The sequence below is a fragment of the Scyliorhinus canicula genome, chromosome 1 (genome assembly GCF_902713615.1).
Source record: "Scyliorhinus canicula chromosome 1, sScyCan1.1, whole genome shotgun sequence".
NCBI lineage: Eukaryota > Metazoa > Chordata > Chondrichthyes > Carcharhiniformes > Scyliorhinidae > Scyliorhinus > Scyliorhinus canicula.
This window is the reverse complement of record NC_052146.1, coordinates 91786889-91801047: the sequence shown is the minus strand read 5'-3', so window position 1 is coordinate 91801047 and position 14159 is coordinate 91786889. Positions and strand designations below refer to the sequence as shown.

At 42.9% G+C, this 14159-nt stretch overlaps 1 protein-coding gene across 1 annotated transcript in view; it reads left to right on the top strand.

Annotated features, from left to right (window-relative positions):
- Positions 1-2700: 2700 nt before the first annotated feature.
- Positions 2701-14159, top strand: part of LOC119965082 (forkhead box protein O3-like) — a 237455-nt gene continuing 225996 nt past the window's right edge. The window contains exon 1 of the mRNA XM_038795363.1: positions 2701-3458. Within this exon, the coding sequence (XP_038651291.1) occupies positions 3036-3458 (423 nt within the window). The 5' untranslated portion in view covers positions 2701-3035. The remainder of the gene's footprint in view (positions 3459-14159) is intronic.

Here is a 14159-nt window from a genome sequence, read left to right as displayed (position 1 = left end):
CCACCCTATACCCGTAACCCAACAACCCCCCCCCTTAACCTTACTTTTATTAGGACACTACGGGCAATTTAGCATGGCCAATCCACCTAACCCGCACATCTTTGGACTGTGGGAGGAAACCGGAGCACCCGGAGGAAACCCACGCACACAGGGGGAGGACGTGCAGACTCCACACAGACAGTGACCCAGCCGGGAATCGAACCTGGGACCCTGGAGCTGTGAAGCATTTATGCTAACCACCATGCTACCCTGCTACCCTACTATACCCTACTATACCATACTATCTCAATTTTTCCTTGTAAGCCGTAGTTTGGCCATCTTTCTCAATTGACTTTTGTGCCACACAGGAATAAACAATTGTTGCAGTTCACCGATGCACCCTTTCGATGTTTGCCATTGCCTATCCTCCATCATCTCTTTAAGTGATGTTCTCCAATTCATCATAGCCAACTCATGCCTCATACCACCGTAGTTTCCTTTATTTAGATCCAGGATCTTAGTAGCAGAATCAACTATGGCACTCTCCAGCTTGATGAAAAATTCTATCATATTCTGGTTGCTCAACCTCAAAGAGTCTTGCACAGCTAGATTGCCAATTATTCCTTTCTCATTACACAATACCCAGCCTAAGAAGGTCTGTTCTCTAGTTGGTTCCTCAATGTGTTGGTCCAGAAAACCACCCGTGTACACTCCAGGAATTCCTCCTCAACAGTATTGTTACTAATTTGTTTTGCCCAATCTATATGCAGATTAAAGCCACTGATAATTACAGGTGTCATCATATGTAATTATACTATCCACACACAACATATGAAATATTGTATTAGGAAAAGAATTTTGAAATAAAAGGTTTCCTCACTATCCTCACTGTCTTCAGGTGATGTCCCAGAGGACTGGAGAATAGCCAATGTTGTTCCTTTGTTTAAGAAGGGTAGCAAGGATAATGCAGGGAACTACAGGCTGCTGAGCCTTACGTCAGTGGTGGGGAAATTACTGGAGAAAATTCTTCAAGACAGGATCTACTCCCATTTGGAAGCAAGTGGAAGTATTAGCAAGAGGCAGCACGGTTTTGTGAAGGGGAGGTCGTGTCTCACTAACTTAATAGAGTATTCGAAGAGGTCACAAAGATGATTGATGCAGGGAGGGCAGTGGATGTTGTCTATATGGACTTCAGTAAGGCCTTTGACAAGGTCCCTCATGGCAGACTGGTACAAAAGGTGAAGTCACATGGGATCAGGGGTGAGCTGGCAAGATGGATACAGAACTGGCTAGGTCATAGAAAGCAGAGAGTAGCAGTGGAAGGGTGCTTTTCTGATTGGAGGGCTGTGACTAGTGGTGTTCCACAGGGATCAGTGCTGGGACCTTTGCTGTTTGTAGTATATATAAATGATTTGGAGGAAAATGTAACTGGTCTGATTCGTAAGTTTGCAGATGACACAAAGGTTGGTGGAATTGCAGATAGCGATGAGGACTGTCAGAGGATACAGCAGGATTTAGATAGTTTGGAGACTTGGGCGGAGAGATGGCAGATGGAGTTTAATCCGGGCAAATGTGAGGTAATGCATTTTGGAAGGTCTAATGCAGGTAGGGAATATACAGTAAATGGTAAAACCCTCAAGAGTATTGCCAGTCAGAGAGATCTTGGTGTACAGGTCCACAGGTCACTGAAAGGGGCAACACAGGTGGAGAAGGAATTCAAGAAGGCAGACAGCATGCTTGCCTTCATTGGCTGGGGCATTGAGTATAAGAATTGGCAACTCATGTTGCAGCTGTATAGAACCTTAGAGGTTGAATAAACTCGGTTTGTTTTCACTGGAACGATGGAGGTTGAGGGGCGATTGATAGAGGTACACAAAATTATGAGGGGCAAAGACAGAGTGGATAGTCAGAGGCTTTTTCCCAGGGTAGAGGGGTCAATTACTAGGGGGCATAGGTTTAAGGTGCGAGGGGCAAGGTTTAGAGTAGATGTATGAGGCAAGTTTTTTTTTACACAGAGGGTAGTGGGTGCCTGGAACTCGCTGGAGGAGGAGGTGGTGGAAGCAGGGATGATAGTGACATTTGAGGGGCATCTTGACAAATATATGAATAGGATGGGAATAGAGGATACGGACCCAGGAAGTGTAGAAGATTTTAGTTCAGACGGGCAGCATGGTCGGCACAGGCTTGGAGGGCCGAAGGGCCTGTTCTTGTGCTGTACTTTTCTTTGTCTTTGTTCTTTGTTTATAATAGGGAAAAATACATTTAGCAAAATGCCAAACTGTTACAGTGGGTCTTTTCGTCACCCCTGAAAAGTTGATGTGAAATATTTAACATATATTTTTCAAAAGGAATTTTGTTTTGAGTCAAACAATACTTACATTGTGGGAACAATATGTGCTTTACGTTTCGAGTTATTCTGGAAAAGTAAAACACTTGTGTCGTCGAGCAATAGTTGCATAATGAGGAAAATATAATGTCTTAAGTTTGTGAGTCACTGAAAAAGTGAATCTACATGTTATCCTGAAGAGTCGAAGTTTTTAATGGGACGTAGAGAGTAGGTCAGAGAGACAGTTTCCCCACATGACGTCAGTGAAGGGGATTTCCTTCAGGCCCCGCCTCCGGCTAATGTATTCGAGGCCCCGCTCACCCTGGAACACTGCGCGGCCAATGGCAGAGGGCGGGGGCGGAGCTTGACTTGGCTCCACTGAGGGGATGGAAGGCTGCTGTCAGCGGGCGGCCAATGAGGCAGCGACTGGCCGCAGTGTATCCTTTCCAGGGGGAAGCACATGGGGAAGCGGCGGCTGCAACTGACAGAGGCGCAGTGACAGGGAGCGCAGCAGCAGCAGCAGCAGCCGGGGGCAGAGACACACAGAGAGAAGACAGAGCTCCATCCCTCTGGGACAGCACCGCGATCTCTCCCAGTCTTTCCATCATCTGCCTTTCGGGGCACCCCGCACCCATCCACCCTTTCTTCTGATGTTTCAGCTCCCCCGCCACTGACATCTGTCCACAATATTTATTTATCTTTTCTTGTCTCTGGTGGGGTGGAAAAGGACATGGAAGAAGCAGTGGCCCCTCACGTTGACATCGACCCGGATTTCGAGCCGCAGAGCCGGCCCAGATCGTGCACCTGGCCGCTCCCTCGGCCCGAGCTCCCCGGAGCTGAAGGCAAGGGAGAGGAAAGCGCGCTGAATGCTGAACCGGCCGCGGCGACCGAGAATGGCAGCGGGGTCAAGTCAGAAGCGAAGGCTCTCTCCACCATCTACTCTCCCCTCCGCCTCAGTGAGTGCAGCCAGCACCGCAAGAAATCTTCTCGCAGAAATGCATGGGGGAACCTGTCATATGCAGATCTGATCACTAAAGCCATTGAGAGCTCACCCGAGAAGAGACTGACACTGTCACAGATCTACGACTGGATGGTTCGCCACGTCCCCTATTTCAAAGATAAAGGGGACAGTAACAGCTCCGCCGGCTGGAAGGTAATTGCTAAACCTTTGGGTGGATTTGCAGGTGTGACATCGCCTGTTACATTTTTTATTTAACAAAAAGAGAATTTCCAGGAGGTGGCCGGATGGTTGAAATTATTTGAGCTTGACAGCACCTTGTAGGTTGTGACGTTTCGGAGGGAGCTGTCAGCTGTGAATTGAGTCAGAATTGATCCAAAGTGGATTTATTTTTGAACTTAGGGAGGGAAGATTCCATGAGCTCACTGGAAGCTTAAAAGTTTATCTGTAATTTTATTCCACGACTCTCCTCTCTCCCCCCCCCCCCCCCAACACACGCGAAGTTTAAATCCACCCAGTGTTTCGGAATAGGTCAGTGTGTGCGCGATTAAACAAGGAAGCGACTTGTTGAACCCTTGTTGATATGCAGAAACCGGAAACTTGGAAGAAAATCTGGGGCCCTTCAACCTCTGTTTTACTTAAAGACTCAAAGCAAGTTAGCAAGCGAGGGATAAATCCAATGTTTGTTTTTGCGGAAATCTGGCATTGTGAAGCACATTGCGCAATCTGAAGGGGCAGAAATCGCAACTGTCGGCAGCGAGTTACTATCTATAAACCAGAATTACTGATCTAAAGTCAAAGGAAGGTTTTGAACTGTGAGGAGGGTGGAAATGGGAGATTTGTTTCTGAAAATTTCTCACTAAAATACCAATTGTTAATGATTGTCTTTCTGCAGTCTTAAAGCGATTCATTTTGTTTAACGCGCAAATATCCGAATGGTGTGGTTGTAACATTAAAATCGTTCGCTAAAAGTAAAGGAAATCAGCTGATAGATGGCCGGATCGCCGGGTTAGAGTTCCCCAGTTTTAGATAGTTTCCTGGCCACACAAACATTCCAATTGAGAAAATGCGCTTCGCTTGATTAACGAACAATTGGTGTCTGCTTTCTTGTCCTGGCGAGCCTTTAAGGACCCACACAGCAGGAGACAATACCCAGAACTCTATTAATACTTCATGGATGAAGTGAACTGATGTTTCGGAGAAGTTGTTGTCTAGGTGCTAATAAGACACATGTCTGCAATCAGCTTTCTTATCCCGTGGGAGAGAATATTGAGTGACCAAGGATGAATTACAAACATATCAGTGGAGTCAAGTCAAGCGGGAGCAAAGATATGTCTCCGTAGTCCAAAATGATTGTCAGTTTTATATGGTGCATCTATATTTGGCAAAGTATACTTGCGCCATCATTTGATTACTTGGTCATTAATGATTGTCTACTTATAATTTGCCTTCTTTAATGTAAACAGACCATAACCGGTTTAGACAGGATGGGCCAAATGGCCTCCTTCTGCCCAATGACAAGTTTGTGATTCTATCTCCAATGTTTGGAGTCCCCTCACTATCTTCAAAAACCTACTGCAAACCTAGCTCTCTGACCACGACTCGTGCACCCATCTCTGGTACATACAACCCTGTGTGAAGTGCCTCGCTACACTAATGTTAAAGAAGCTATACACATGCAAGTTATTTTTAGAATAAGTTAAACTCACAGACTGGTGGCTGCAGTTAAAAAGAAAGGGTGAATGAATTATGTCAACGAATCAAGATTACACTGTCAATTTAAATGGTGAGCTTTACCAAATGAATCATTTTCAAAACCAGTGGGTTGAAGATAATCAAATGAGACACAGCTATTGAAAAAAGACAATTCTCAAAACCATTTGGGCATAGATTGCTATAACCAAGGTATGTATGCATTTATGGGCTCAGAATTCAATGATGTGATTGTGCCTGTAATAGCATACATTAAAGTGTCATTGACCAAGCTTTTTTTTAGGGAATCTCTGCAAATAATCCTTTTCTCATATTTGAATTAGTAATATAGTGCTGAATAACTCAAATCAACCTGAACAAAGACATCTTCAGTAAATCAGGGAAGATCGCAAGTGCTGGGATAGGGAGTTGTGATATGCCAATACTTTGGCAAGGAATAGTTTCAGAATTAGTCTATGAACTTAATTCATTATTCGTATCTCCCTTGAAAATGACTGGTAGAAAAACACACCATTATCTCCATGTAAACGAGCTCCTCCAAAATGCTAATATCTGTTTTCTCTGACATAACTTGACACTGAAATCCCAACCTGGGCTGAGAAATCTGAATATCTGCTTGCACATAGGGAGATGATCCCAGGCCAGTACCTGTTACATCTCTAGGTGGTGCATTGTGAGCAGAATAGCAAAGATCTGTGTGAGTCTAAATGTACCTTGTACAAGTATTTGCTGGTAAGATTCAGTTTTGTTGAAAAAAATTGCAGTTAGTTTGTGTGAGAACAGAAAGGATTCAGCATGTCTGAGCCAAGGAGTAGGTCGTTTCCTGTATTGTATTTTGTATTCAAAGAAAGTATGTTTTTATTTAAAAAAAAATTTATTCTCCTTTTTCATATTTTCTCCCAAATTGAGACCCACCACCAACAAACAATAATCAGTAGCAAATATGTCAATCCCCATATCAATAACAACGATCCCAAACCAAACCCCAAGTTTGAAAGTACATGATGAATAATGCCCATGAATTATAGAACCCCTCCAACCTTCCCCTCAGTTCAAACTTAACCTTCTCAAGAGTCAAGAATTCCAACAAGTCCCCCGCCACGCCTGGGCACAGGGTGGAGAGGCTGCTCTCCATCCCATCAGGATCCGTCTTCATGCGATCAATGAGGCGAAGGCTACAACATCTGCCTCCACACCCGTTTTCAATCCTGGCTGGTCCGACACCCCGAATATGGCCTCCCGGGGGCCCGGGTTCAGTTTCACGTGCTCCACCTTCGAAATTACCCTAAAAACCTCCTTTCAGTAATCCTCTAGCTTTGGACAGGGCCAAAACATATGAACGTGATTAGCCCCACCACAACGTTCACACACATCTTCTATTCCTTCTAAGAATCGGCTCATCCTCACCCTTGTGAGGCGTGCTCTGTATACCACCTTCGGCTGTATCAGCCCCAACCTTGCACACGAGGTGGAGGCATTTACTCTCCGGGGCACCTCACACCAGAACCCCATCTCCATATCCTCTCCCAACTCTTCCTCCCATTTTGCTTTGATCCCTTCCAGTGGTGCCTTCTCCTCTTCCAAAATAGCTCTGCAAACCGCTGACACTGCCCCCTTCTCCAGTACCCCTGTAACTATGGTTTGAGCTATATTTGCATTATTTGAGCCTAGCCTTTAGATAGGAAATGTCTCAATTGTAGAGTTGTGGTTGTGTCAGTGAGAATTTAGATCTATTTGAATATAATTAAACAACCAAGGGAAGTAATTGAACTCTGCAGCCTGTGGGAACTGGATTTCCATCCACGCAGAGAAAACTGGAGCACTGGGGGCTAATTATGTTAAACTCAACTCCTTTACATTGTTTGAATCAGTGAATAATTCAAGTCAGCACCCTGGTGATGTCATTAGGACTGACTTCATTTGAACAAAAAAAATCAAAAAATCAACATAATTAGAAAATCAGGCAGGTATTCAAATTTACCATAATTGTTTAAAATCGTTTGAATGTTGAAAGGACTCATGACAATGAAAGCTCTCCTTTAAGTGTTTCTTGAATGGACCCTACCTGGTACATTATTAAAAATGTGTGACATGATTTAGCTAGAAAAACTCCTTACCAAACAGAACTGTTTTAAATGAGTACAGGTTTTATACTTGCAAACTCTTTAAAAGTGGTTTTGCACAAACACCACGAACTGCTAGTCAGAGTTTAACTCTGTAAATATGTAAATGTTGCAACGTTTGGCTTTTTACTTCCAAAAATGGAGTTGTTTAACATTCAGTTTAATACGATGACTAAACATTCCCTTTAAAACTAAATGGGTTTTAAATTTACAAGCTTTATCTGAATCTCTTTATTCAGCAATGTGAAAGAACACATACTGGTGTCCTCTGTATGACCACTGGTCTGTGTAACGTGATGGTCCCTAATGAGATTGGAACATTATTTCAGCAATGTCTTGGCTGGCATTTAGTTGTAAGGGACTGAATTACAATCTTACTGGCTGGAAACAAGCAACAGTGGGGGGAGGAATCAAGACCATTCTGCGGACTAGAGTACATAGAGAGTATAAATGTGTTTGTTTTGGTCTATGGTTTGATGATTTTAAATGACAGCGATTAGAGAAATCAGTGAGCTATTTGTTGGCACATAGCTAAAATTCAATGCAATATTGCAAAATATTTCACCCCCCCCCAAAAACCCTCACTGAGCTGAAATCGCCTGACCTGAACATTATGCACAAATATGTATTTACATTTTATTTACAGCTCTTCCATCCACATTTCCTACCTGATAAATTCAGTGAATAAATGAGCCTTCAAACAGTAGATTCCTGATTAGATTCTCAATCTATTTGATCTTAGACAATGGGTGTTAAGGGCACGACAATTAACCTCAGTGATGGTTTGGCTGGAAAACAAATGGGTGGGTGGGGGGTAGCAAACAGCTGGGATTCCCATATCTTTTCAGAAGTACTTGCTGGAAACTGTCCTGCAATGAGACACTGAGTAAATTGGGCCGATATCGTCTCTCGAGTTTACAAGAATGAGAGGCAATCTTATAGAAACCTACAAAATTCTCAAGGGACTCAATAAGTAGATGCTGAGAGATTGTTTCCTCTGGTTCGGGAATCTAAAACAAAGGGGCACAATCTCAGAATAAGGGTCAGATCATTTGGAACTGAGTTGAGGAGAAGTTACTTTACTCAAAGGGTTGTGAATCTTTAGAATTCTCTACCCCAGGGGATTGCGGATGCTCCATCGTTGAATATATTTAAGGCTGGGATAAACCGATTTCTGGTCTCTCAGGTAATTAAGGGGGGGGCAGCAAATTGTATTGAAGCCTAAAGATCAGCCCTGATCGTATTGACTGGTGGAGCAGGTGGTGTACCCCTGCTCTTATTTCTTGTGCATATTAAATGTATTATCTCCAAATTTACAGATTGCACAAAGTTGGCTGGGAGGGTGAGCTGTGAGGAGGATGTAGAGATGCTTCAGCGTGATTTGGATAGGCTGAGTGAGTGGGCACATGCATGTCAGACGCAGTATAATGTGGATAAATGTGAGGTTATCCACTTTGATAGCAAAGTAGGAAGGCAGATTATTATTCGAGTGGGTGAAAATTGAGAGAGGTGGATACTCAGCGAGACCTTGGTATCCTTGTGCATCAGTCGGTGAAAGTAAGCGCGCAGGTACAGCAGGCAGTAAAGAAGGTAAATGGTATGTTGGCCTTCAGAGCAAGAGGATTTGAGAAGAGGGATGTTTTACTGCAATTGTATAAGACATTGGTGAGATCACAACTGTGTGAAGTTTTGATGTCCTTATCTGAGGAAGAATGTTTTTGCAATGGAGGGAGTGCAGCGAAGGTTTACCAGGCTGATTCCTGGAATGGCGGGACTGTCATATGAGAAGAGACTAAGTCGGTTAGGATTATATTAATTGGAGTTTAGAAGAGTGAGGGGGGGATATCATAGGAATTTATATAATTCTAACAGGATTAGACTGGGTTAATTCAGAAAGAATGTTCCCGATGGCGGGGGAATCCAGAACCAGGTGTCATAGTTTGAAGATAAGGGGTAAACCTTTTACGATTGAGGTGAGGAAAAAATTATTTTCTCAGGGAGTGGTGAATCTGTGAAACTCACGACCACTAAAAGTAGTTGAGGTCACAACATGTGATTTCAAGAAGGAATTAGATATCGCTCTTGACGGCTAAAGGGGTCAAAGGATATGGGGGGAAGGTGGTATTAGGGTACCCTTGCTTCACTGCACCAGGGACCCAGGTTCGATTCCCGGCTTGGGTCACTGCCTATGCGGAGTCTGCATGTCCTCCCCGTGTCTGTGTGGGTTTCCTCCGGGTGTATCGGTTTCCTCCCACAGAGTCCTGAAAGATGTGCTTGTTAGGTGAATTGGACATTCTGAATTCTCCCTCAGTGTGGTGACTGGGGGATTTTCACAGTAACTTCATTGCAGTGTTAATATAAGCCTACTTGTGACACTAAAAAAGATTATTATTTGATGATCAGCCATGATCATAATGAACGGCGGAGCAGGCTTGAAGGGCCGAATGGCCTCCTCCTGCTTCTATTTTCTGTGTATGTTTTCTATGTATATACAAATATCAAGGGAAGACAGGATTGGACAGCTGTCCTAACTCATCACGGTAAATAGTCAGCTGGTACCTTCACTCACAATGGAGAATGGCCCTTTGGAAGAGGAACTGGAGCTGCCGAACTATACCAAGAGTGCAACATTTACTTTTCATCAAAAAAAGCAATGCATTTTTAAACACAGAGATCATTTTCTACTCAATTTCAAGGTGATCTGTGCACCCGACTTCTAAGTCCCTTGAGTCTGTGAACACTTGCCATTTTCAGAGAACACAGTTCAATGGCGATTGATATTAATTTCAATCCCATACATTTCAAATGTGGGTAATTGGAAATGTTCCAAATGGCAAATCAGGATGAGAGTATACCTGCAGCAAACTGTGCTGTGACAGGGTTTGCCGATTTTGTTTTAAAAGTTCAAGAAATTTATCGGGAGAAAGGTATGTTTTCAGATTAACTGGAGTGTGAAGGATTATGTTATAAAGCATTTTGAATGATATTTAGTGGGGCGTAATATTGTTTCAGCGGCTTTCTGAAATGGCTATATAACAATTTCATGAATAATTTAACCTAAACAAATTAAATCTTGAGAACTGTTGTATTTTTAATGAGCTCCAGCTATTTCCTTCATGTTGTTTGAGCTGCCTGATTCCTGCTCTGTGTCATGCTGTGCAGTAGTGTAAGCGAGTCTAAGTTTCTCCAGTTGTAGGGGAACATCCACAATGAAATAATAAAGCAAAATACTGCAAATGGTGGAACTCAGCAAACCTCCTTTGCCAGCAAGTTTCAAACCTGTGACTTCTACCATCTAGCAGCGCAAGTGCAACAGATGCATCAGAAAGTTTCCTTCTCAGTCACACATCTTGCTGACTTGGAACTGTAGCAGTGTTTCTTCACTGTCACTGGGTCAAAAAAATGTGAAATCCCTCCCTGAAGCAGTGTAAGTTACCTACACTAGTTACACTAGTGATTCAAGAAGGCGCCTAACCATCAATCTTCTCACTGGGAATTAGGGATGGACAATAATTACTGGCCTTAGCAATGACACTGATATCCCATGAAATAATTTTTAAAAATTTGACACAAAGAGGGAAGATGTGGGAAACACTCAGCCTGACCAACTTCATTCTGCCAGCATTGTGTGTTTTAGTTTTGTCATGTAGAGATGGATTCCAATGATGGGAAGAATGACACCTGCGGTGAAAGACCTAGTGAGACTTTGTTTGCCTTGTGTAACAACTAGGAGGTACATCAGTTTCTGTGGTAGATATTGTTGGTCTGGGTGTATTGGGACGACTGAGCACAGCAACTACAGGAAATTTGAATGGCGAGGAAAACAGATTTGTATGGAAAGCCATACAAGTGACCCAATGGGTGTGTATTCCCCTTTACTTGATCTCTCTGTATTTGCTATGCCTGAGTGACTCCGTACTTGGTACTGAGTACGGTACTCTGGGCTGGTTTAGCTCACTCAGCTAAATCGCTGGTTTTTAAAGCAGACCAAGCAGGCCAGCAGCACGGTTCGATTCCCGTACCAGCCTTCCCGGACAGGCGCCGGAATGTGGCGACTAGGGGCTTTTCACAGTAACTTCATTGAAGCCTACTCGTGACAATAAAGCGATTTTCATTTTCATTTCACTTACAGACGTAGGACTAAGGAAGTTCCAGACAAGAGAAACGATGCCACTTTTGTTTAAGCTTCTTAAAATCTGCTAATATTATATTGTGCATCGCACATTCACCTCTCTGAGTCAGAAGATCCATGGGTTCAAGCCCTACTCCAGAGACTTCAGCACATTACCAGAAGCTGGCATTTTAAGTGGACACTGAGGAATGGCTGTATTGTGACAGGTGCCGTCTCCTAGATGACCTGTTCAACTGCTCATTCATGTAGATTAGCAGTATATCATGATATTATTTGTAAAGGAGTGGGATATCCTGACCAAAAGCTGCCTCTCAATCAAGGCTATGAAAACAGACTATCTGGTCGTGTGTATCATTGCTACAGGTGGCACCTTGCCCATATGCAATTTAACTGCGGCGTCTCCCTACATCCAACATGGGCTACATTACCGATGAAGCACTTTGGAATGTCCTGACGTCATGAAAGGCATTATATAAATGAAAGTCCTTTCTTTTCAGTCGCAATATTAGATAGCAACAGAAATAATAGTATCAGCCCCCAGTTTCAACTGTCATTTCAGAATTTCCTTCTTTTCATTTTAGAGAAAGCTTATATCGTCACCTGGCCCTTCTTTTTTTTAAATTTAGATTACCCAATTTATTTTTTCCAATTAAGGGGCAATTTAGCGTGACCAATCCACCTACCATGCACATTTTTGGGTTGTGGGGGCGAAACCCACGCAAACACGAGAGAATGTGCAAACTCCACACAGACAGTGACCCAGAGCTGGGATCGAACCTGGGACCTCGGCGCTGTGAGGCCGCAGTGCTAACCCACTGCGCCACCGTGCTGCCTGTCACCTGGCCCTTCTGAAGAGTACTGAAACAGTTTCTCTCCATTTACCCAAAGAACCCTTGCTGTAATGTGCCTCATTCGCTGACTCAGGTGATAATTCCACATTCACTGAATTCAGAGTGTGCCTTCAGCAAATACTACTGGCGGGTGGAGGGGGATTACACCCAGCCTACCCATACGCTAAGCCAATAACTACACACATGCACTTTCCAGTTGGGTTGCTCACTGGATACTGCATGGTGTTTGATCCTGTTCCACGAACTCAGTCCAGTCATTGACTGGAAAAGGATTACGGTGCAGGTAGCTGAGGACATTTGTCTAAATTGTGCTCCACGAATTCAAACTGAATGATAGATCTGTTCGAAATGAAGGCTACTTTATTTCTTGTCTTTCAGATCATAGATTTTCACTAATAGATTGTTGCTCATTGAACTGCAGTTTTAACAGTTCCACTACTACGGATTTCTATTGTGGAATAAAGTTCTTTTATCAGAGGGTCTTGTTACTGTCATATGTTTCGCTATTATCCCATGTTACTCAGATTCCCTTTTGCCTCAGCACTCAGTATCCCAGGCTATCTATACCTCTGAATCGAATGCTGCATTATGTCTATATTTTTAACAATTAGTTAAGCATTACTCATGTGCAATCACTCGATCGGTAATAATTAAATAACACTCTAACTAACAAGTGGTTAGTGATGACTTTTAATTGATTTTCCACTGCCAACAGTAATTGCAAAGTGAATGAACACAAATGGATACAGTAGTTCAACTGTAATGTGAGATAACCCACATTTAATGTCAATTCTCAATAGACCGACAAATCTGTTAAACCATGAAGTGGCAAAGACTTGAGAGTGTGACATATGCGCAAAGAAAATCTGGAGATTTGGCTGCCGAACTGGCATAAAATCGGAGACTTTGTGTATGCGGTGTCATCAAATGCCAGATCTTACGGTACTGTATACTGAAGGGCATACTTTCCATGAGCGAGTGCAATGAACGCTTACTAAACTGATTCCTGGGATGAGAGATTGTCCCATGAGGAGCAATTGAGTGGGTTCGGCCTATAGAAGGGTATCACAGGACGGTGCAACATCGTGGGCCGAAGGGCCTGTACTGCGCTGTAATGTTCTATGTTCTATATTCCTTGGATTCCAGGAGAATGTGAGGTGATCTCATTGAAGTAAATAAAATTCTTAAGTGGCCTGAAGGGTTAGGATGAGGAGAAATTTCTTCACTCAAAGGGTTTTGATTCTTTGGAATTCTTTACTCCTGGGAGCTATGTATGCATAATCATTGAGCATATTCAAGAGAGGCAACAGACCTTTGGGGATCAAGGGACTTATGGGAAATGGAAATAGAGCAGGGAACTGGAGTTGAGGTTGAAGATAACTCATGATCTTATTGAACGGCCGAGCAAATGGCATACTCCAGCTCCTAACTCTTATGAATTATCTGTATATTATCCACTAATTATCTGTAACCAATAAATGTAATGATTGGCAGATATTGTTATCCCTACTCATTTTGTATAAGCCTAAATCAGGGTCAGAAAATGAAAGTCTTTTATTATGGTTCTATCCTGTACAAAATGAGTGTGGCTAGCCACATCCAGTCCATAGTTAGCAGATATCCATTGGCGCAAAAGATGCCTTAATTTAATTTTGATTGATATTAAATTCTTAATCTCCCTCAACAAAGAACAGCTGCTGCCCAAAATGAACATTGGATCATTTCGGAACAACTCCCTGCTGTTGATTTTAAGTCACAATATTGGAGAACTGGGGATTTCAAATACTAACTGTATGTAACAAGAACTGATAGGAAGGCAGAGCTGCTGGTAATTGGGAGAAATAAGCATGAATGATTAGTGAGTATTGCCAGCATCCATCAGTGCTGTCTAGGTGGGGAGCAATGTTCAGAGTTCAGAGATTGGAGTCCTCCCTCTCCATTTAGTTGGTCTGGTTTCCTCATAAAGAAGTAAAGTATACTGTAAAGTACATACATGACTTCCCTCTTTAATTGGATTGCAAGAAAATAATTTGGGTCAGAAGGACAAATAGCGATTGAATGCAACTCTTGAGTGGGG